Here is a 25,028-nt window from a genome sequence, read left to right as displayed (position 1 = left end):
CACAGAGATCTGCCTACCTCCACCTCCCGAGTGCTGGGGTTAAAGGTGTAGGAAAAAGGGGCTGGCTAAAGAAACCCATCCTGGGTTGGGGATTTAGCTCAGTGGTAGAGCACTTGCCTAGCAAGCGCAAGGCCCTGGGTTCAATCCTCAGCTAAAAAAAAAAAAAAAGAAAGAAAGAAAAAAAAAGAAACCCATCCTGACCCTGGAGCCCAGAACTAGAACTAGGGAAAGATGAAAAGATGACTCAGATAAGGCCAGTGAAAGAAACATAGTTTGGCTCAAATCAGAGCCATCTCTGCCCATGGTCAAATGACTTGTGAAACCAAGCAATCACAGAGCAAGAAGGTAGAATCCTGGCCCTGGGGCCCAGGACCAGGGAAAGAAATACAGACTGGGTTTGGGACCTGAGCCAAAGAGATGAACCAGGGAAACATGCCCTGACTCTGAAACCAGTATCTAAGAAACACTCTTGGTCCCTAGAATTAGAGCCAGGGGAAAAAATGTGCCCTGGGCTGGAGAGATGGCTCAGAGGTTAAGAGCACTGGCTGTTTTTCCTGAGGTCCTGAGTTCAATTCCCAGCAACCACATGGTGGCTCACAACCATCAATAATGAGATTTGGTGCCCTCTTCTGGCCTGCAGGCATACACGAAAGCAGAACATTGTATACATAATAAATAAATAAATCTTTAAAAAAAAAAAAAAGAAAGAAAGAAAGAAAGAAAGAAAGAAAGAAATGTGCCCTGGCCTTAGAATTAATGTCAAAAAGCCAAGAAAGGCCAGTGAAAAAAACATAGTTTGGTTTTGAAATCAGGTCCATTTCTGTTCCTAGCCTACAAAACTGGCCAATCCCTGGGTAGAAATAAACTAACCAATCACTGGTTGACTCTGCCCCCAAGACATCCTATATAAACCACCTTGCCTGGTCAGTTGTGGGCTGTTCTCTCCACCCTGGTAGAGGCAGCTACTCTCCTCCTGGACTCCTCCTTCCCAAATAAATCTCTTTCTCCTTTTTTTCCCCCAGAGCTGAGGACCAAACCCAGGGCCTTGTGCTTCCTAGGCAAGCAATCTACCACTGAGCTAAATCCTCAACCCCATAAATCTCTTTCTCAAAAGAGTTTTGGGTGTGAAGATCTTCATTCACTGTTGTAGAGAAGATCCTTGCTAAGACATTCCTTAGTGGAGAGCCGAAAGAGTTGAACTTTTCTCCAGAGCCAGAGGAGATTGCTACATTTCTGCACTTTCTTAGGCCGGAAAAGCAGAACTCTGCTATGAAGCCCCTTTAAGTGGGGGCTGAGCAAAGCCCAGCTGTAGCAGCTCTCCAGGAGAGGAGCAGGATTGCAATATCTTATGGGGAGACCATCCCCATCACACCAGGTATAGCCTGACTCTCCCAAACAATCAGGATACCCTTCCCTGCAGAGCTGTCTTGGCAGCTCCAGGCCTGACTTTCCTGAACACTTAAGATACCCTTCCCTGCTGAAGCAGTTCCAGGCCTGACTCTCCTGAGCAGTCAGAAAAACTTCCCTTCCAGGGCTGAGCTGGCTCTTTGCAGTTCCAGCCATCAGAGCTATTCTAAACAGCCCCAGGTGTCCTGGACACCTCCAGGGCAGAGCTGTTCTGGGCAGCTTGAGGTGTCTGGGATACCTCGCCCTCCAGGGCTGAAAGGTCTCTTTGCAGCTCCAGCCATCAGAGTTGTCCTAAGCAGCTCAGGGTGTTGTCTGACTCCCCAAGTCGTCAGGATACCTTTCCCAGAGTTGCAGAACTCACATTTTGGTGCCCAAACCTGGGACCAAACCTACAGAGTTACAAAAGGCATGAGTCACCACCTCCCAGCCATGTTTGTTTGTTTTTAAATAAACATGCATGGTCAAAGCATAGATAACTGTAAGGAATATGATGGGAAAGACCAGGATAGTGATGAAGCAATTGCGCAGCATATTCAAGGCTCTAGTTTTAATTCCCAATGCATTAAATAAGAAAACAAATAAGTGATGTGATTGGATAAGTTATAGTTGATGACTCATGTCTTATCTCAGCACTAGAGAGGCTGACATAGGAGTAATGTCACAGGTTTAAGGCTAGTCTGGTCTACAGCAGTGAATTCCAGACCAGCCTGGACTACAGAATGAAATTTTATCTTAAAAATACAATAAATGGCCGGGCAGTGGTGGCTCATGCCTTTAATCCCAGCATTCAGGAGGCAGAGCCAGCCTGGTCTACAGAGTGAGATCCAGGACAGGCTCCAAAACTACACAGAGAAACCCTGTCTCAAAAAAACCCAAAAAAACAAAACAAAACAAAAAACACAAAACACAAAACAACAACAACAACAACAAAAACCCACACATAAACAAACCTAAAATAAATTTTTCAAAAAATGAAATGAATTTTTGGATGAATAAATAAATAAATAAATGAAAAAAGAAAATAAAAGAAGAAAGAAAATGTAACTTGATTGAAGGAATATGAGCCCATGCTAGGCCTGTCCAAATTCTTTTTGACTTCTTTGTGTTAAGTATGGGACATGTGTTATTTTAATTTTACTTTTTGATACAAGCTGTGTGGTAGGGAATGGCCCCTACAGGCTTACATTTTTGAATGCTTGGTCATCAATGAGTATCTCTACTTGAAAGGAATTAGGCCTTGTGGAGTGAGTGTGGCCTTGTTGGAGGAAGGTTGTCACTGGGGGTGGGCTTCGGGGTTTCAAAAGTCGAAGCCAGTCTCAATGTCTCTCTTGCTATGGGATGGTCTGTATGTCAAATGTGTTGTTCTGATTGGTTAAAATAAATAAAGTGCTGATTAGCCAGTAGCCAGGCAGGAAGGATAGGGTAGGCGGGACAAGGAAGAGGAGAATGCTGGGAACAGGAAGCTGGGGCAGAGAGATACTGCCAGCCACCACCATGACAAGATGTAAGGTACTGGTAAGCCACGAGCCACGTGGCAAAGTATAGATTAATAGAAATGGGTTAATTTAAGATAAAAGAAGTAGATAACAAGAAGCCTGCCACGGCCATACAGTTTATAAGTAATATAAGTCTCTGTATGCTTACTTGGTTGGGTCTGAGCGACTGTGGGACTGGCGGGTGAGAGAGATTTGTCCTGACTGTGGGCCAGGCAGGAGAACTCTAACTACATTCTCTCTTCCTGCCGCCTTCAGACATAGAACTCTCAGCTTCTTCTTTAGTACCCTGCCAGCCTGAGTGTTGCCATGCTTCTCTCCATGATGTCAGAGCTAAGCCTCTGACACTGTAAGCCAGCCCTGGTTAAATGCTTTTCTCATAAGAGTTGTTGTGGTCATGGTGTGTCCATAGCAATAGAACACTGACTAAGACTCAAGGTTTCACTATGGCCCTGCCTGGCCTTAAACTCACAGTGATCCATCTGCCTGTGCTCTTGAGTGCTGGGGTTAGAGCCACCACACCCACCCTTAGTCACTTTGTCATGGATCTGACAAAATGCCTGAGAGAGACAGCTCAACAGAGAAAGTGTGTTTTGTTGTTGGTTTGGTTCGTACAAAAGGGCTAGGAGCACCGGGCGGTGGTGGAGCACGCCTTTAATCCTAGCACTCGAGAGGCAGAGGCAGGCGGATCTCTGTGAGTTCGAGGCCAGCCTGGGCTACCAAGTGAGTTACAGGAGAGGCGCAAAGCTACACAGGGAAACCCTGTCTCAAACAAACAAACAAAAAAAGGGCTAGGAATGTGGCTCAGGCAGAGTTCTTATCTAGAATAACATGACTCACCAACTATAAAACTCACCCTTTTAAAGAAGCAGAATCAGTTGGCGTTTGCCGGAGCTATTGCACCATGTGGTCATCACAGCTGTCTAATTCCAGAACTTTTCACCATCCCAGAAATAAAATCGGTTCAAGAATGGTGATCCTCACCCGCTGTAAGCAACCTCTGATGTCCTTTCTGCTGCTATGGCTTTTTAAAAAAATTCTTATTCTATGTGTATGAGTGTTTTGTCTACTATATATATACCCATGCATGCCTAGTGTGCATGGAGGCCAGAAGAGACCATCAGATCCCCAGAACTGGAGTAACAGATGGTTGTGAGCCACTGTGAGGGTTCTGGGAACCAAACCCTATCAATCTATTCTTATTCCTCCCCTGCCAAATTTCTATTTCATTGCATCAACATACCAGCTGGAAATTTTTGTGTTTTGTTTTGTTTTTTTATTTTTCCAGACAGGATTTCTCTGTGTAGCCCTAGGTGTCCTGGAACTTGCTATGTAGATCAGGCTGACCTCAAACTCAGAGATCTGACTGCCTCTTCCTCCTGAGTGCTAAGACTAAAATCTTGTGCCACCATTTGCCTGACTTGAAAAAAAATTTTTTTAATTACATTTATTTATTGGGGTGGGGTGCCATGGCATACATGGAGATCAGAAGACAACTTTCATCAGTCAGCCCCTGGGATTGGGGGGAGATAGGATCAAACTCAGGTCACTAGACTTGGAAGCAATCACCTTTCCCACTGACTTGTCTCTCTGACCCCATCCATTCATCATCTAATGGGCAGTTAGGTTATTTCCACTATGGGGCTATTATGAATAGTACTTTGAATAGTCATGCTTATGTTTTAATATGTTCTGATTTATTTCAATTGTTTAAGTTGGCATAATTTTCATGGTTACAGATCCTGAGAGGTTTTAGCTTGAAAGCCAGAGGCAAGACAAGAATATATTATTGCTATCACTTAACATTGTTCTGGATATTCCTACCGGCACACTTAGAAATTGTCATTTACACATTTTTTTTTTGTGTGTGGACACACATTTTCAGTTCTTCTGAACATACATCTAAAACGTCACAAGAGCTGTTTAGTAAGTGTTTAATTTTTTTTGTGGGGACTGACTGTTTACCAAAACAGCTGCCCTAGTTTGAAGGTTGTACTATCCATATAAGTCTACAGAAACATACATTGATGTGAAAACCAGGTCTTTGTAGTGATGTGCTGTCTGAGCCAAGTCCTACTCCCTCAGCTTCCGCTCAGAAACAGGACCGGAGCACCTAGCTTGGTGCTTGGAGTTCTTCAGCCTCCCTGCAGAGGCAGGCGGATCTTTGTGAGTTCGAGGCCAGTCTGGTCTACAGAGAGAGATCCAGAAAAGGCACAAAGCTACACAGAGAAGCCCTGTCTCGAAAAACAAAAAACAAAAAACAAAAAACAAAAAGTTTCCATCTGTCTTCCGGCTCTCTCCAATGAGTTCAGAGCCTGTCTCCCAGAATGACCTGTAGAGGGCAGCTCAGAGCGGTTCTGCAACAATGAGTTTCTCTATGGATGTGTGTATCAATTCATGGCTGAGGCCGGGCGGTGGTGTCTTCAGTGACAAGGCCGCTTGCCTAGCAGGTATGAAGCCCTAGATCCAATCCCAGAACAGTAAACAAAATAAAACCCTCCAACGGCCGGGCAGTGGTGGCGCATGCCTTTATTTCTGGCACTCGGAGGCAGACACATGTGAATCTTTGAGTTTGAGGCCTGCCTGGTCTACAGAATGAGCTCCAGGATAACCAGGGCTGATACACAGAGAAACCTTGTCTCAAAAAATAAAAAGCAAACAAAACAAAAAGGCCCAAACCTACCTCTAAAAGACTGGAAAAAGGGGAAAAGAAAAAACAGGAACAAAAACAAGCAAACAAACAAACAAACCCCCCACAAAACTGGAAGTGAAGAAAAGGAATTTTAAAAGATATATTGTTATAAATTGTGGGGTTTAAAAAATTACATGTGTGTAATTATATGCTCGCTCGCTCACGTGTGAGTGTTTGTACTTGGGCACGTGTGAACCATAGAGAGTGTGGCGATGAGAGGCAACTTGCAGGAGTTGGGGGTTGGGAGATGAACTCAGGTCGTCAGAGTAGGGGCAAGTGTCTTTACCTGGCAAACCAACTTGCCGGCCCAGCTGTGTTTGTTGTTAAAGTCAGGGTATTGCTATGTTGCCTAAACCAGCTTTGAACTCTCAGTTCTTCTGCTTTAGCCTCTTTAGAGGGTTTAAAAGAAAAACCAGGGCTGGAGACACGGCTCTGTAAGGAGGAGTGCTCGATGCTCTTGCAAAGGACCGAGTGCACTCACATCGGGTGGCTCACAACCACTTGTAGCTCCAGCTCCAGGGGCTCAGATGCTGTCTTCTGGTCTCTGCAGGTACCTGCATACAGGTGCACATGCGCATGTGCGTGCGCACGCACAAACACGCACTCACACAGGCATATTTTATCTTTGAAAGAAAAACTCAAGGCTGGAGAGATAGCTCAGTGTTTAAGGGCATGTACTGCTTTTGTGGAAGACCTGGGTTCAGTTTCCCAGCACCCATGCCAGGCAGCTCACAGAACTGTATGTAATTCCAGTTCCTGGGGATCTGATGCCTCTTGCTTCCAGGAGGACCTGAACTCACGTTCCCATGCCCACACAGCCAATGTTTATATATATGGTTTTTCAAGACAGGGTTTCTCTGTGTAGCTTTGCACATTTCCTGGATCTCACTCTGTAGACCAGACTGGCCTCGAACTCACAGAGATCTGCCTGGCTCTGCCTCCCGAGTGCTGGAATTAAAGGTGTGTGACACTAGATGCCCAGCAATGTTTTATATTTCAAATATGAACTACCAAGCTTTGTTGAAAGGTGATTCAGCGCTTCTCTCTTGCCAGTGTGAATACAACTTCTATTATTCAGGGAATAATGAGCCTCAATTAATCCTCAACATCAACTGAGACTTTTGTTAAAATTTATATTCCCAAATAGCTTAAACACATTTTCCAGAATATGAAACTCCCAAGTCAGGAGTATTCGCTGACATCTGTAAATTTAATATTATGTTTTATAGAATCTGAGGAACCATCAATTGTACAAGGCACCATTGCCTAAGGACTCAAAAAGAAAAAAATCTTTTAACTATAATTCTAATATACCATCAGTTATCATAAAAAACAATTATATTCCCAGGTCTCTCTTGGTAGATTTAGTTTTCACTTTTTCAGTAGTGGGGACCAAACCCAGGACCTCTCATCTAGGCAAGTATTCTACCTCTAAGCTGTACTACAGCCCTGCTCTGGAGGGAAGCAAATCCTCATCATTTTGATTCAACACTGGCCACTTGTATTTTTAAGCAATACCACAGATGATGTTTCTCTCTTTATTGTTTTTAAAATTAGGCTGAGAATGCTGGGATGGATACACTGTTACTTCTAGCAGTTGGGGAGGCAGAGGCAGGAGGAGCTATGTGAGTTCAAGACCAGATTGCTCTATATATCAAGTTCCAGGATACCTAGGGCTATATTGCAAAACACTGTCTCGATTTTTTTTTTTACAATTACATTTACTTTGTGTGGGAGTAGCATGTACATGGTGTGGTGGGGGTAGAGGTCAGAGCACAAATTGAGGTAGTTCTCTCTGGGATTGAACTCTGGTCATTAGGCTTGGTTTCCCCCAGGAGCCATCTTGCCAGTCCTCAGGCCATTTTTTTTTTTCAAGAGCCAAGCTAACCAGTGTTATCCTATTCTCTCTTCCTTCAGTGATCTGTGATTTATTTTGCAGCTAAGAAGGCTGAGGCCTAGAGAAGTGACGTGCTTCAAATCACAGGCTAAATTTCTCTAACACTCCTGATTAACACAACACCAGGAATGCTTGCTAACACAACCCAGAGAATAAATCCTCCACGTAGAGCTGGACATTTTAATAACAGGTGCCTTGACAAATATTCCTTGTTCTTTCTCCCTATTTTTTCACTAGAGGCTGTGAACAAACATACTCTATTCATTCTTACTGCTTCAGTAACAAAGTATCCTAGACTGGTAGTTTAAAACTCAAAGAAGCCTGGTGTAGTGGAAGACGCCTATAATCGCAGCACTTTGGAGGCAGAGGAGGGGGGGGGGTGTCACTGAGTTTGAGGCCAGCCTGACTGATCTACAATAAACTGAAATCACCACAGGTCTGTGTACTCTAAACCCCTAGGGAAGAATCTTCTCCACGTCTTTTTCAGCTTCTGTTATTTGCTGCCAATCCTCTGAATATCTTGGCTTGTTGTATAACTCACTTTAAGATTTATTTATTTATTATGTATACATTATTCTGCCTGCATGTGTCCCTGCAGGCCAGAAGAGGGCACCAGATCTCATTACAGGTGGTTGTGAGCCACCATGTGGGTGCTGGGAATTGAACTCAGGACCTCTGGAAGTGCTCTTAACCACTGAGCCATCTCTCCAGCCCCCGTATAACTCACTTTAATGTCTGCACCCACCTTTATATGATCTTCTTCTGCCCTCTGTGTATCTGTTTATATATGTTTTCTTTTATAGGACCATGGCTTAAAGATTTTATTATTTTTAATTATGTGTATCTGAGTAGGTGTTTGTGCGTCTGAGTGCTGGTGCCCTCAGAGGTCAGGGGTATTAGATCCCCCTAGAGCTGGAGTTACAAGCAGCTGTGAGCTGAACTTGGGTATTTTGCAAGAGCAGTACACTCTTAACTACTAAGCTCTCTCTCCAGCCCCAGGACCATACTCTAGATTAAAGGCTTGCACTATTTTAGTATGACTTTTTTTGTTGTTTTCTGAGACAGGGTTTCTCTGTGTAACAGCCCTGGCTGTCCTGGAACTTGCTTTGTAGACCAGGCAGGCCTCAAAGCCACAGAGATCCACTTGCTTCACTTCCTGATTGCTGAGATTAAAGTCATGTGCCACCACTGCATGACGATTTTATTTTTAACAAATAATTGTAGTGCTGTGGATAGGGCTTGTCTCAGTAACTTTTCTGTTGCTGTGAAGAGACACATGGTTAAAGCAACCTATAGAAGAAAGCATTTACTTGGGGGCTTGCTTACTGTTTCAGAAGTTAGTCTGTGACCATCATGGCTGAGAGCATACCAAGAGGTAGGCAGGGGCTGGAGAGATGGCTCAGAGGTTAAGAGCACTGACTGTTCTTCCAGAGGTCCTGAGTTCAGTTCTCAGCAAACCACATGGTGGCTCACAACCACCTGTAATGAGATCTGGCGCCCTCTTCTGGCCTGCAGGGACACATGCAGGCAGAACACTGTATACATAATAAATAAATAAATCTTTGAAACAAAACATACAAACAAAAAAACAGGCAGGCAAGCATGGCATTCAAGCATGAGAACTTACATCTGATCCACAATACCAGGCCAGAGAGACTAGAAAATGGCATGGGCTTTTGAAATCTCAAAGCCCACACCCAGTGACATACCTCCTCTAACAAAGGTATGCCATATCTCTTAATCCTTCCAAAGAGTTCCACTAACTGGGAGCAAAGCATTCAAACATGAATCACAGGACCCAAGGTCTTGTATATTCTAGGCAAGAACTCTACTATTGAGCAACACCTCAAGGCCAGTGTTCTGTTTGTCTGTCTGTCTGTCTCTACTTGGCACTAAGCCCAGACAGGTAAGCGTTCTACCACTGAGCTGTATCTACAGCCTTCTTTTTGCCTTTATTTTAAGACAAATTGTAGTTGGAAGTTTTTCTATGTCCTGCTTGGTCCCATGGCCGCTCAGACCCAAATAAACATACAGAGGCTTATATTATTTTTAAACTATGGCCATGGCAGGCTTCTTGCTAGCTAGCTCTTATATCTTAAATTAACCCATTAACTATAAATCTATACTTTGCCACTTGACTTGTGGCTTATTGGTATCTTTACATCTTGCTTCTCCTGGCGGCTAACAGCATCTGCCCCACACTCTTTTCTTCTTTCCTATCTCTCTTTTGCTGCCTGGTTCCATCCTGACCTGCCATAGTCCAATGTAGCTTTATTTATCAACCAATGAGAGCAACACATATTCACAGCATACAGAAAAACATTGCACAGCCCATGTTCTTGCTAAACTGTCTTGACTGGCCTTGAACTCACTCTAGCACAGGCTAATTTTAACCTTGTGATGCCCTGCCTCAATTTCTGTAGTTGTTGAGATTCCAGGCCCAGCTCCAGCACAATTTCTTAATTCATATCTTTAAAGATGTATTGCATTTATTTATGTGAAGGAAGGTGGTTTTCTCCCTCTACCATTAGTTATTTTGTCTTCCCCCCCCCCAGCTGAGGACCAAACCCAGGGCCTTACGCTTGCTAGGCAAGCGCTCTACCACTGAGCTAAATCCCCAATTCCTCCTTCTGTCATTTGGCCATCAGGAACTAAACGCAGGTAGTGAGGGTCAGCAGCAAGCATCTTTACCCGATGAGCCATCTTGAAGGGCCTTAACATGAAAAGAATAAATGTACAGATTAGGTCCTAGTATCAGTTACCATGGATTAGGCATTTGTCATATCTTTTGAGAGATTGCTCAGTGGTTAAGAGCATTTGATGCTCTTGCTGGAGAACCTGGGTTCAATTCCCAGCTCCCACATGGTCATTCACAACTATCTATAATTCCAGTTCCAGGGATTCAACACCCTCTTCTGACCTCCATGAGTCGGATGGCATTTTGTTTCTTAGGTGGCTGGATGGCATCTGCACCTGACTCACCCTCTTCTCCCTGTCTCTCTGCTTAGATTTCCTGCCTGGCTCTTATCCTGCTTTACCATAGGCCAAAGCAGCTTTATTTATTAACCAATGAAAGCAACATATATTCATAGCATACAGAAAGACCATCCCATAGCAAAATAAATCTAAAACAAACAAACAAAAACCCCTATGTCTTTCAGAGGGATACTAGTCTAACCACACACCTGTAACAATCTATTTTCCATGGTGACTCTACTTGGGCAGGGCAGGAGGACCCAAGGGCCCAGATGAGCCAGACAGCTGGTAGAATTAGGGGCAGATCTGGCACTGTCTATGGGGTTGGACAATTGTGGATTTAAAAAAAATATTTTTGGGGGTTTTACAAGTCAGGATTTCTCTGTGTAGCTTTGGAGCCTGTCCTGGAACTCATTCTGTAGCCTAGGCTGGCCTTGAACTCACAGAGATCCTCCAGCCTCTGCCTCTTGAGTGCTGGGATGAAAGGTGTGTGCCACCACCAACCGACTAAAAATACTTTTGATGATGATGATGATGATGAAGATGATGATGATTGGGTGTGGCTGTGGGTATATACTGCTTGTGTGCAGGTGCCTCCAGAGGACAGAGAAGGTTGTGGATATCCTGTAGTTGGAGTAACAGGCAGTTATGAGCTGGCCTGCATGGGTGCTGGGAACTGGACTCAGGAGCTCTGGAATAACAACACATGCTCCTAACCCTCTCCAGTCCTGGTTATGGACTTTAATGTGCCAGAAGAACAGCTGAAAAACCTGGCTCAACATGTCCCTGTTCATTCACTTAACAATGCTCTAATGGCTTCTTAAGTGCCAGGAACTGGACAGGGCTCAAGCAAAAGAGATTTGTTCAATCATGGGCATATGCTTTTAGCAGGGTGACTGGCAGGCTAGCCAAAAGATCACACTGATATAGATCACACAGGGCATGGCTACAACTGTGCTCCAAGAGTCAATCCTGTGATAAATTTTATTTCCTTCCTCCCTCCCCAACTCTATATTTTATTTAAAAATTTAATTTTATTTTAATAGATTTTGTTTTAAAATTTTAATTTTATTTTAATAGATTTTGTTTGTTTGTTTTTCAAGACAGGGTTTCTTTGTGTAACCCTAGCTATCCTAGAACTCACTCTGTAGACCAGGCTGGCTTTGAATTCAGAGTTCTGCCGCCTCTGCCTCCCAAGAACTGGGGTTACAGGTGTGCACACCACCACCTGGCAGATTTCTTTATCTTTATTTTATGTATATGAGTGTATATGTATATATATGCCTGGTACCCATGGAGGCCAGAAGATGGTGCTGGAACCCCTGGAACTGGAGTTAAGGATAGTTGTGAGCTGCCATGTGGGTGCTAGAAACTGAACCTAGGTCCCCTCAAGAGCAGTACATGCTCTTAAATGCTGAGCCACCTCTTCAGCCCTATTTTCTTAGATTTGTTTTATTTATTTATTTATTTATTTATTTATTTATTTATTTATTATGTATACAGTGCTCTGCCTGCATGTGTCCTTGCAGGCCAGAAGAGGGCACCAGATCTCATTACAGATGGTTGTGAGCCACCATGTAGGTGCTGGGAATTGAACTCAGGACCTCTGGAAGAGCAGCCTGTGCTCTTAACCTCTGAGCCATCTCTCTAGCCCTTAGCCCTATTTTCTTTCTTTCTTTCTTTCTTTCTTTCTTTTTTTTTTTTTAAGAAAACTTTTTTGTTGACCTCTAACTCACATAGATCTGACTGCTTCTGCCTCCCAAGTGCTACAATTAAACTTATGCACCAGCATCGCCCAGTTTAAAGAAAACTTTTAAGTGATGTGTGTGTGTGGTGATGGTGGAGGAGGCTACATGTATGTGGATGCAGTTGTCTTTAGGGTCCAGAAGAGGGCATCAGATCCCCTGGAGCTGGAATTACAGACCTTGAACATCCGTATTGTGGGTCCTCTGCTAGAGCAGTGAGCACATTTAACCACTGACCCACCTTTGGAGCTCTGCCTCACTTTCTTCAGTTAGCCCTCTCTGATAACTGTATGTGTTCTAACATCTAGGTTATTGTTAGAACACATACAATTGGTTAGAACAGTGACAAAAATTGGGGTGATGAGGTTAGGAAATGGGCAAAGGTTGAAGGTGAGTGTGTCTGGCACATCTCTAGCTAGACAGTGAATACAGCTTGGCAGATTCATGGCCCATGTATGGCAGCTCCTTTCAGCTTATGCAACCACATCCCTTGCCCCTTCACTGTTTGGTCCTTGAAAGGTGTCACTTCTGGAATCCTGGACCTGGCCAGGCTAGGACAAATGTTCAGAAGGCCTTCTTTTTCCTGGCTGGAATGATAGTGACTGCTTAGCTTGATAGTTCTAAGATATACCCTGTCTCCATTCCCATGACCAGAGTCTCAGCTCCTACCTCCCTGCAACTTTCAAGTTCTGATTGCTCTTTTTAACCCACTTCCTACCTAACAAATAGCAGAGGGATATTTCCAAATACTAGTCAGACTGGGAAGGGTCTGGGGAAGTCCCTGGCCTATAGGGTCCTGCCTCTGTCCCCATCTCAACTTCCCTGGGACTTGACTGCCAGCTACTACTCCAGGCCCACCTACTTCTCTACACCCTGCCGGTCACACTGTACCCTTGTCACACGGCAGCCCAAACAGTACAGGCGACAGCACCTTTCTGTGCTCTGCTTAAATTGCTATTCTAGAGGCTGTAGAGATGGTTCAGTGGTTAAGAGCATCGCCTGATCTTCCAGAGGTCCTGAGTTCAATTCCCAGCAACCACATGGTGGCTCACAACCATCTATAATGAGATCTGGCACCCTCTTCTGGCCTGCAGAAGACACATGCAGACAGAGCACTGTGTACATAATAAATAAATAAATCTTTAAAAAAAAATTGCTATTCCATCTGGCTTCCTCCTGACCCTTGCATAGCCAACTCCATTAGCACCTCCAGTAGATTCAAACACCCCTTCCCAGAATTCCCACATTCTCCTCCATTATAACTTACTTTTTCATTTTCAAAAATACCTTATTTATTTTTTTGCTAGTCTACAACACAGATTTGTTTGTTTGTTTTGTTGTTGTTGTTTTCCACTTTGAGACAGGGTTTCTCTGTGTAACAGCTCTGGTTGTCCTGGAACTCACTTTGTAGATGAGGCTATCCTCGAACTCACAGAGATCCATCTGCCTCTGCTTCCCAAATGCTGAATTTCAAGGCATGTGCCACTACCACCTGCCAGCATAGTAGGTTTAGTTGTTACCTGCTTGTATATGTACATATTATTTTTTTATTTATCCTCCTCCTCATTACCACCTTTTTTCCCCCCCTGAGTCAGGGTCCTACCGTGGTTGGCTTCATATTCACTGTGAGCTTAAGTTAGCCTTGAACTCCCCAAACCCCTTCCTCTGTCTCCTGAGAGCAGGCATTACAGGCATGCATAAACAAGACTGGTCATAAGTTACTTTTCTTTCTCTGCAATAGATTGATTTGTTGTTGTGGTGGTGGTGGTGGTGGTAGTGTTTGGGTTTTGGGGGACGGACCTGAAGCAATGGCAGATGATTCTGTGATTCTAACTGCTAGCCACACCTTGTGCCTAGACTGGAAGTTGACACAGCAAAACAACAAAAGTGAGTTGAGTGAATAAAAGCTACTTGGAAGTCCACCACACATCTGACCACACATATTACAGACTTTGAGGTTCCCAGATGGATTTTGCTTTTGTGACCTGCCTGTCACAGGGATGGAGGCAAGCACCCAGATGGGGAAAACCCTGTCCTCCAGGCATAACTACCATACCATCATCATCAGAAGCAGATAGTCGTGACCCTTCAGACTAAGTTTGTTGACTCTCCCTCATCAAGGGAGGGTTGGGAATGTTACCAGATCCTTCATTGAGATGCCATGCCCTCCCTCCTGTGCCTCTCTTCCAGGGCATGCAATTCTGCTTCCAGCTGCATGTGGTCTCATGGTCTTGGCAGGTGCTACAGTGTATAGAACAGACAAGGTTAACTGGCGAGGGAACACCTATGGAGAAGTTGTCATCCATGCTGGGGTGAGACTTAAGTGGTGTGGCTGCTTGGGCTCACCCACATTCCTGTAAATAGCCCTCCACCCGTGTTCTGTAAGCAAGCCCCATAGACTAATTGCTTCTGCAAGGTAGACTTGGGTGCACTCATCTCAATGGTCGGTGCTGGTACCCTATCTAGGGTGAGTAGATGTGTGGTCGTTTGAAAAAAAAAAAATGGCCCCCAAAGGGAGTGGCACTATTAGGAGGTGTGTTGTTGGAGGAAGTGTGTCACTGTGGGGGTCGGGCTTGAAGTCTCTTTTGTTCAAGCTTCTCTCAGTGTGACAGTCAGTTGACTTCCTGTTGCCTGCAAGATGTAGCACTCTTTAATCCAGGACCACATCTGCCTGTACATTGCCATGCTCCCCATCAGGATGATAATGGACTGAACCTCTGAGCCACCCTAATGAAATGTTTTATTTATTAAAGTTACCATGGAAGCTGGGTGGTGCTGGCACATGCCTTTAATTCCAGCACTGAGGAGGCAGAGGCAGGCGAATCTCTGTGAGTTCAAGGCCAGCCTGGTTTAAATAGAGCAAGCCCCAGGAAGGGCTCCAAAGCTACATAGAGAAACCCTGTCTCAAAAAACAAACAAACAGGGCTGGAGAGATGGTTCAGAGGTTAAGAGCACTTCTTCCAAAGGTCATGAGTTCAATTCCCAGCAACCACATGGTGGCTCACAACCATCTATAGTGAGATCTGGTGCCCTCTTCTGGCGTGCAGGCAATACATGCAGGCAGAACACTGTATTCATAATAAATAAATACATCTTAAAAAACAAACAAACAAACAAACAAACAAAAAGTTGCCATGGTCATGGCGTCTTTTCACAGCAATAAAAACTCTAAGACAAGATGCTTGTTCCCATCTACCAGGGCAAGTTTACAAAACAGGGCAATACTGGAAAGATGGAGGTCTCATGAGAGAGACTCTTTCTCCCACTTGACAACCAGTCCCTTCCTGAAGTGTACACCCTTGAGGTGTTCCATCCATGCCCTCTCCTTAAGCCAAGACTTCTCAAGCCCCCACTTCAGCTTCTGTGATGGGGACGGAAGAGGTACAGAGACGTGCCCTTCCTTTGGAAACTGCTCAAGGGACAGCAGGGTCAGAGGATCAGCAAGGTAGAGGTGGGGTGCTCATGGATGTGGGTCCACTGATGAGTTAGCACATCCATGAAAAGCCTGGGCATCAAACACGCTTGGCTTGGGTGGGGATGCAGAAAAGAAAGCTGTCCCTGCTTTGTTTTCTCTCCAGGGAGTAGGTTAGTTAACTTGGAAGACAGAGGAAGCACATCCTTCTTCCCCATCCCAGGATGTGATTCTAGGCTGGAAGGAGACTCAGCTGGCCCATCCAAAGACCCTCATAGGCTTACCTTTCTGACAAGCCTAATGGGCTCTGCTTACATAGTCCTGGAATCAGGGTAGTCATCTAGACAAGTCTCTTATAGACTTCTAAATCTTATCTTTTTCTTTAGCTTTGGAAGCCTAGTAGTCCAAGGTACCTGTTTCCTGGCTAATTTGCTATTTTCTGAGACACTTTGTCCAAGCTGGCCTCAAACACTAGGCGTAGCCAAGGCTGATCTTGAACTTTTGATTCTCCTGCCTCCACCTCCAGAGTTCTGGTATTACAGGCATTACTACCATGGCAAGTTTATGTGGTGCTGAGAGCCGAAATCGAGGCAAATATTCTACCAACTGAGTTATATCCCCAGCCAAGTTTTCATTTTTTCCATGTCTCTTGCTCCATTTCTGAGAGCGGCCAACAAACGCATCTAAATCCCTCGGCTCTTCCTAGAGATTCCTCAAGAACAAGAAATTGAGCTGGACAAGATGCACACCTGTAATCCCAGCACTTAAGAGGCTGGGGCAGGAGGATCAGTTCCTGGCCAGCCTGTACTACATGGCAAGGCCTTCTCTAAAAATGAATAAGTCAGGGGTGGGTGGGTGGAGGGTAATGATTGACAGCCTGGATGATAGGACTTGGTGATCCAAAACACCAGCAGAGATACTGGAAGGAGAGCAGGGGCCTCCCCGAAGAGCCCCTCCATCAGCTGCAGAAGCCAACCTCCTCACCAGTAGGATTTATTTCAAGGTTCTGCAAGCAAAGTGACTTACGAATGTATTCTTTCCCATCTCCTTTCCAGAGGGGCTGAGTTCCATGGGGTGGCATCTGCTCCAAAGAGCCTGAGCTGTATGCTGCACAGCTCCCCGACTTCCAGCACACAGCATCCTCCCACCCCCACCCGCTTGGACTTGGGCAGAGAGGCATCTGAGGCCGTTATCTCTCAACACACAGCTGTGCAGGGCTGGAGGCAGCGGCTTATCAGGGAGCCTGCAGTGATTCACAGCCCAGGCTTCTCTGCTGAATAGTAATTTCTAGCAGTGGATCTGTGCTGTCTCTCTCCTCCCCCTCTCCCAAGGGTGTGCTGTCCTTTTGCAGCGAGAGGGCAGTGAAGGGGAGCTCCTACTCATGGGGCTTTGTGCCTGCCTTCTGGGTAAGGAAGTCTACCGGAAGGAGGGTGCAAGGTTAGAACCTTAGCATGGTCTGCCAGCCTTGGCAGGCTGCCTCCTCCAGCTCATCAATGCTCCCTCTCCCTCCTCCTTCCCCTCCCAGAAAAGCAGCAACACTGCTTCCTTTCCCTTTGTCGGGATGCAACAGGGACACAGACTCCCACCCGCTCTACCACAGGTCCCTCTTGCCACATTTTGACGCTTCCCTGTCTGTGTCTGACCTTGAAGACTCCAAAGGCTAATAATAAGGCTGAAGGCAGGCATGCCAAAGTGGTCTCTGCATAGGCGGGTGGGTAAAGAAAAAACAATAATAATACTGGGGACGGAGCCATTTTCACGTTTGTTTTATTGGAAGCAGGACTCCAGCAGTAGGACTCAGGGGAGGAGGCATGGGGAGTTTTGTCCTGGGTCCCCTCTCCGCCGCCATGCAAAAGGGGGGATGCTAAGAGAAAGAAAAGCTAAAGAGGAGACTTGCCAGGGGGTGGTTGGGCAGAATAGGCCCCGAAGTTTTCAACTTGGCCACCCTCAAGGAATCTGCTTCACAACTCCTGCCCTCAGTCAACAGCTAGGATGATTTCAAGATCCTCAACTGTCAGTCTTCATGCATTACTGGGTGCTTTTAAAGTCTGGGTCCCCAAGAAGTCTCAAGAGTCTCACTATCCACCATGCTTCCCTAAAATTAAAAAAAAAAAAAAAAAATCCCAGTATGGCCTACAAAAAAAAAAAAAAAAAAAAAGGTGGAGGTGGAGTTCTGTGACTTCTGGCAACACGTCCCACAAAGTTTCCGTGGACTTCAGGGGATCGATCCTCTTGTCATTCCCGAGCTCCCTTTCAAGTCGCCTTGGGATCTGTGCTGTCAATCTTCCAGGAACATGAGCCCCCTGAAACCTAGGTATGAAAGGTGCGCGTGGATGAAGGAGTGTTGAGGATATAAGATCCAGCTGGTCTAGGTGGCTCAGAGCTGGGAGTTCTCAGGCAGTCGGGTCCTCATCCTCAGGCCCTGGCTCAGGCTGAGACCGCTTAGCTGTGCTTTCTCCAGCAGCAGATTCCCCCAGGCTCCTCTTGGACGTCGTCGACCCCGCAGGAGGGGATGAAGGACCAGGATTGAGGTTCGGAGGCTGGTAGCCAAGTTGTAGTGGATCCAGTGCGTCTTTTGAAAGTAGGATGGCCAGGCTCGGTACGTTCTTAAGTACACTGAGACTGGCGGCCTGATCCTCAGGCGTCTGACCCCGCGTGGGCCCAGGCGGGAGGCTCTGCCACACCTCGCGCACGCTCCGGTAGCGCAGCCGCGTGACCTGGTGTAAGCCCGCCAGGCGGCGCTTGAGGATCTCGGCGCACGTGACGGTTTTGGTGGTGGCCCGGCCGCAGCCGCTGAAGACGATGGCGCGCGTGGCTGGCTGCGCCATGCTAGCGGTGGCGAAGGCCAGCAGGTTGCGGATCTTGCTGCCCTCCTTGACCCGCATGTGTACAGCACCGGGCGCCAGATCTGCGAAAGGGCCAGAGCTTAGGCTGCCACCCTCATCACCGTCCCCCGCTGGCGCCTCCTCCGAGCGCACCTTACGGAAGTTCTCCATGCGCCGTCGTCGCTGGGATCGCAGGTTTTGCCATGGGGCCGCCTTAAACCCGGGGCTGCATGGCCGCGGGTCGCGCCGGGCGACGGCCGGCAGGGGTTGGGATGCCGCACCGAGTGGAAGCTGAGGGTGGGCTAAGAACACGCAGTCTTCAGCCCCGACTTCTACCGGGAGGTGCTGCTCTACTCTGCGCCCTCGGCGCCTTGTGCTCCGCGCCTTTAGCAGAAGCTCCGCCTGGGAGTCGGAGAGGCCCGGCCCCTTCGCCCAAGCCCCGCCCCAACTCTGCGTGACTTGTCCGAGTCGCAGCCCCGCCAGCCTTCGGGATCAGGCGCTGGTGCTCAGCGGCCGGGGTCAGAGCGCCAGGGGTGATTTGGGAGGCGAAGTTCTCCAAAGTCACCATCAGTCCACCCTGAACACAGGAGCAACCTAAACAAAAACTATGCTTGAGGTGCAAACGCCGATCCAAGCCTGGTCCCCGAGCCTTGCGGGAGGAAGAGGGGGGGGCGGGGGTTGCAGTTCAAGGGCATCCCTAGACCCCTCCTAGATAAGAGATTTCCAAACCACTTCCTGGGGCCTCGCTCCTCCAACCCTCTTGAGACCCCCCCCCTCCCTCATATTCTTGCTTGCCTCAAGGACAGCCAGTGCATGGTCAGCAGGGTGTGGGAGGCGTTGGCTGCCGCTACACGCTGAGCCATCCCTTGGCTTGGACCGCTACGTCGCGGCATGGTTCTTTTGTAGCTGCTTGGAGAGACCAAGGTTTTAACCTCCGCCCTCTTTACCAGACAGACCTCCAGGCTCCCGGTACCCTCACACCTCTGAAATGCATGCAGGAAATAATGCGCTGGGCCAGCCTAAAGTGGATGGGAAAGAGAACAGGAGACCATTTCTTTCAAGGCGTTGCATTCTTACATTCATGCCTGAAACTCCTTTACTAGAACTGCGCGAATTCTTGTCTGCTAACGCGGACTCCTCACTTCTAATCCCAGGTGGAATTCCTTGCCAGTCAGCCTTGGCTGCTAGAAATCCAGAGGGTTGTTTTTGATTGAGAGCAGGTTTTGAGAGATGGGAGGCAGGGTGGAGTTGAAGCCTTGGGGATGGGGGTGTTGGGAGTATTGGGTACCCTCTGGAAACGCTACACAACCTAGGGAGAGGCTCGGGCTCTGCAGCGAAGGGAGATGAGCAATAGTAAAGGCTAGGGGCCATGGACCGATGGGAGGAAGAAGATGCTTTAATAAGGAGTGACCCTCTCTAACCCAGGCCTGGGACCATGCCCTTCAGTCTCCAACCCGCTTCCACAGAATGCAGGAAGGCAGACAGACCTGTTAAAACGCGGGGAAGGAAGAAGTACCGAGGGCTTGACCCCGAAAGTATTAGTATCGTGGGCACGATGGTGCTTGGATGGGTACAGCTTCGGTTCAGGTATAGGGCTGCATGGCCCTCCTCTTCCTCTTAGCTATCTGTGAGAATTCTCGGCCCCCCGCAGCTCAGAACTGCGGTTCCTCATCACTTTTTGGAGGGTGTCTGCAGCACCTGGATGGACCTTTTTCTCCTTAAGTGTCAGCGACTGACTCCAATCTCTTGCTCGAATCCTAGGCGTGTGCCCCGAACTGGAACCCTGGCCTGGACCCAGCTCTTGCAGGCTTCGTTCACACAGGGAGGAGCAGGTTCGGGAGGCACCGCCAACAGCAGTGTCCGCGGGCCACGGGCAGTGGTGGGCCACGCACGAAATCAAGGCAGGGATCTGAAACTGGAAACTGAATCAGAAACCACAAAAGAATTCTGTTTCCAGGCTTGCTCTTCGTGATTGTGCAGCCTGCTTTCAAAGTCGACGGTTTCGGATTGGCCCGAGAAAAAGTTCCAGGAAGACTAGAAGCTGTGTAGGAATGGGCTGGTTGGAAAAGAAGCCAGCTCTGCGACCCCGGGAGTCTGCCAGCCTGGGCTAAAACAGCTTGGAGATGTGGGCAGGACTCTTGTAGTTTGAAAGACCTGGGGGCTGCGGGTTTGTTCCGCGAGGGGGAGGCGGTTGTGCCTCCTCCCAAGCTGGCACCCGAGGACACCGCCACCCACTCCCAGGACCGCCGCTACCCTCTGCCACAGACTCCCCCATTCACTTTATTCCGGAGTCTGTAGAGGAAAACGCAGAAAGGGCCGGGTTCCCCGCCCGCGCGTCGCTTCCTTTCCTGCTCCCTCTGCAGCACTTAAAATGTAAATGCACGTCGTGATTAGCCGCGGGGTCGCTAATTACAGCTGAAGCCATTCATTACGCTGTCAGCTCGCTCCGTCGCCCGCCGGCTGTGCGCTCCCTCCCGGCCGGGGAGAGGTAGCGGGGGAGGGTGGGGGAAGGATGCTGGGACTGTGTGTGCATCGCTGGGAAGCCGAAGGCCGGGGACCGGCGGAGGGGCGGTGAGCTGAGGAAACCGGTTGGACCGTGAAGAAACCGTGGTGTCAGAGAGGGGAGAGACGCGGGAGGCTGGAAGGAGGGGGAATGAAAAGTGAGGATAAAGGGGAAGGGGTAGCGCGAGAGAAGAAACCAGGGTAGGAAGAAGGCCAAGAGAGAAAACACGAGAAATGGGTAGGGGAACCTTCTGGAAGGGGACAGACGACAGAGGGAGGGGAGAGAAGGTTCAACTTGGGGAAAGCGGGTGAGAGTACTCGCTTTGCTTCACGCGGACACCACAGTTAGAAAGGCAGTCAGGACGGTATGCTGAAAAAGCTGGGTGCCCGCCAAACCCCGCGGATACGTCTGCATATGTAAATGTAATTTTAAATACTTAAAAGAAATCTGCACACTGGCATCTGTTACCTCTGCAGCCACATCCAGATTTTGTTGCTCTCTTTAAGGAAAGGATTACAAAATACGAATAGGAAATTAAGTAAGCGGAAAGTCTTGGGAGAGCCTGTATAATTGAGGTACTGACCCAGCAGCCCAAGCTTCGTTAGCCTCTTTCTGCCTCTTGTGACCTTCGACGATTGACTTAACCCTTGTGCCTTGGTTTGTCACCTGTGAAAAGAGGCTAATTGTAGTAGCCTGCTTGCCGTGCTCCTGGTTCTAGGGACATATTGGATGTTATTACTTTTCGTAAGTTGTGATTAAAATAAAATGTAAAAATTGTAAAAGGAGGGGCAGGAATGTGATTTGGTTGGTAAGAGTGCTTGCCTAGCATGCACAAGGCCCTAGGTTCAATTCCCCAACAGCACAGACACCAGGGGTGTTGGTGTGTGTTTGTAATCCAAGTACTAAGAAGGTGGAGGCAGGAGGATCAGAGGTCCAAGGTCTTCCTTCTCAATATAGCAAATTGAAGCCATCCTAGGCTACACAAGACCTCATATTTAAAAACAAACAAACTTAGCTGGGCGGTGGTGGTGCATGCCTTTAATCCCAGCACTCAGGAGGCAGAGGCAGGTGGATCTCTGTGAGTTCGAGGCCAGCCTGGGCTACCAAGTGAGTTCCAGGAAAAGCGCAAAGCTATACAGAGAAACCCTGTCTTGAAAAACCAAAACCCAAAACCAAACAAACAAACAAAAAAACCCAAACAAACTATAAAGACAGATGTGGGGAAGCAAAGCTGGTGAGGAAAGCCTTAGACAGCGCAGTTCACCTAACATGGAGACCAAGCCCAGGAGCTTGAACCACTCTGTGCTCTACAAAGTCCCTTGCCAACCGCCCACCCTCCTCTGCCTCCTGGAGCAGGAAGGAAAAGAGGCCCTTAGCTTAGTGAAGCAGAGGCAAGCAGATCTCTGTGAGTTCAAGGCCAGCCTGATTTATATAGCAAGTTCCAGGACAGCCAGTTACTTAGAAAGAGCCTGTCTCAAAAAAAAAAAAAAAAAAAAAAGTTATTTTATTTTTAATTATGTGTCTTTGTGTGGGTTATGTGCACATGTGTGCACATGTTCCCAGAGGCCAGAGACTTCAGATCCTCTGGAGCGAGAGTTACAGGAGTATGAGCCCCTTGATGTGGATGCTGGGAATCAAACTCAGATCCTCTAGAAGAGCAGCAAGTACCCTTAACTAGTCTAATCCTCCAGCCCCCATTTTTGGCTGAGATAGGGCTGGAGTATTCCAGACTTCTTCGAACTATGTAACAAGACTGGCCTTGACACTCCTGGTCCTTCTGCTCTCTCTCCAGAATTACAGGCTTGAACTGTTGTTACACCTGGTTCTCAACCCATACCTTTCCTACCTGGGCAGCTCAAGTCATTTACATTTTAGGGGCCAAAGAAATGGCTCAGTGGATAAAGTGCTTGCTACCAAACCCGATCATCTGAGTTTGGGCCGCTGGAACTCGCATGGTAGGAGAAGAGAACCAAACCCTGCACATGTGTGTTTAAAAATAGAAGCAGAGTTTTAGGAGGTGTTCTGGTAATTGAAGCAATCAATCTGGAGGGTATTCGGAGGATTTTGAGTTCAGTGAAGACTATAAAGCGAGACCTTTTCTCAAAATAAATATTTGTTTATTTATTTTTCTTTTGTCTAGAAACAGGGCCTCACTGGGTAGCCCTGGCTGACCTGGAATTCATAGAGGCCTCTGCCTCTGCTTCCCAAGGGTTGGGATAAAAGGCACGTGCCACCACTCCCAGATAATTTTTAAATTTATTTATTTGTTTTAAAAGAAATAGGGCTGGAAAGATGGCTCAGGGGTTAAGAGCACTGGCTGCTCTTTCAGAGAACCCAGGTTCAATTTCCAGAATCCACACTGCAGCTTACAACTGTCTGTAACATTAGTTCCAGGGGACCTGACCCCCCCACACAAATATGTGCAGGTAAAACACCAATGCACATAAAATAAATAAATCTTTAAAAAAAAAAGAAATATTTGGGTTGTCTTTGTGGGGAGAGAAGGTTTTCAGGGCAAGGAAAATGTGTTGGATATCTGCATAAAAAAACATGCCCCCAAATTCAACAGCTTAAAATCATCAACATCTATCATGTCACACAATTTCTGAAGGTCAGAAATCCAAGTTCATCTTGATAGGATACACCTCCCAACTCAGCATCTCACCTGAGGCTCTTGACTAGGTTGCAGCATTAATTCCTAAGCTTAGCTACTGTATGTTGGTTATATGCCTCCATCCCCTCTACGAGCCCCCTCCCTCATGATGCATCAGAGATGAGAAGAGTGGAGACAGAGAGGGAGGGAAAGGGAGAGAGAGAGAGAGAGAGAGAGAGAGAGAGAGAGAGAGAGAGAGAGAGAGACAGACAGAGAACAGTGTCTAATGGTTCAATTAGTTAGGAGGCATCTTAGTCCACAATTTCCTGAAGGGAAGGTATAAAGAATTTGTGGATATCCCAAAATCCCAACAGATCTGTAATGTCTGAGAGGCAGATTTGGGAGGGGAGGGAAGCAAGAATTAATTCATGGAAGCAAAGGTGTGAAAGGTACTGCCCTGAATCAGGAGAGCTGAATTTATTTCCTGGTATTTAGAGATTATTTTCAAAAGTGGTGTATTTTGCAGGGCTCTCCTGGGGGGGTTCAGTAGGATTACAGATACCAGAGCTGTATCAATTCAACAGTGCCATAATGATGCCTAGAGGTGGAGGTGGCCTGGGAGGGCACGAAGCTCTGTCCTACTGGGGTCCAGGCTTCTCCTTGGCCTGGACTACAGAGTCTCAGGCCCAGAGGCAGTGCTCTGATTCAACTCTCTGTCCTAGCTCAGTCTCTGGCTCACCTTGTCTTGCCTCTGAGCATTGTTTCTTCCCCTGAGCCATCCAGGACAGGACCCGCCCACCAGCCAGGACTGGTTCTTCTCTGCCATCTCTGGTCCCGAAGTGTGGGGTCTAACATGAATGGAGGTCTGGGGGAGGCAGAAGGGGAGGCAGATGCAGTCATGTAGCCTCCTTCATCTCCTCAGGAGTTTGGTGCTGCTGGTTCTTCAGCCATCTTTCCAGACTCCAGAGGCAGGTACATTAAAGATCCATTCGCCTGAGTAAAGTTGAGTCCGCAGAACAGAGGGCTGGGCTCCTTTAACTCACTGTGTGGCAGAGATTGATCTTGAACTTTCTGTCCTCCTGCTTCAAGCGGCCTCCTGAGTTCTGGGATTACAGGCATGCACTAAGTTTAGTGGGTGCTGGTGATCTAACCTGGGCTTTGTGTATTCTACAGGAGCACTCTATCAACTGGGCTGCATCTCCAGCCCTGCATATTGTAGCTCTGGCTGGTCTGGAACTCACCAGATGTAGAACAGGCTAGCCTTGAAATTTCAGGGTTCGTCTGGCCCTCCCTCCTGAATGCTGGTATTATACGTGTGTGCCCACACTAGCTTTGCTTCATACTCCCAGCTCCAAGGTAGGAATGGAAAACAGAAGAATCAGGATGTTTGAGAAACCTTAGGGGAAAGGTATGGAGGTAGATGAGTTTTCCTTTCTGTTGGCTGTGATAAATTATGTTGACCATGGCTGAAGAGATGGCTCAGTG

The 25,028-nt window shown here is 47.2% G+C and overlaps 1 protein-coding gene across 1 annotated transcript; it reads right to left on the bottom strand.

The window, feature by feature from the left end:
- Positions 1-17,770: 17,770 nt before the first annotated feature.
- Rpp25 (ribonuclease P and MRP subunit p25) lies at positions 17,771-18,875 on the bottom strand. The gene has a single exon (XM_036194155.1). It carries the CDS (start codon positions 18,616-18,618, stop codon positions 18,016-18,018), a length of 603 nt encoding a protein of 200 aa, XP_036050048.1. The 5' UTR covers positions 18,619-18,875; the 3' UTR covers positions 17,771-18,015.
- Between the last annotated feature and the right edge of the window lie 6,153 nt (positions 18,876-25,028).

This window comes from Onychomys torridus, chromosome 7 (assembly GCF_903995425.1).
Source record: "Onychomys torridus chromosome 7, mOncTor1.1, whole genome shotgun sequence".
NCBI classification, from domain to species: domain Eukaryota; kingdom Metazoa; phylum Chordata; class Mammalia; order Rodentia; family Cricetidae; genus Onychomys; species Onychomys torridus.
The sequence above is the reverse complement of the archived record's forward strand: the minus strand, read 5'-3'. Positions and strand labels throughout refer to the sequence as shown.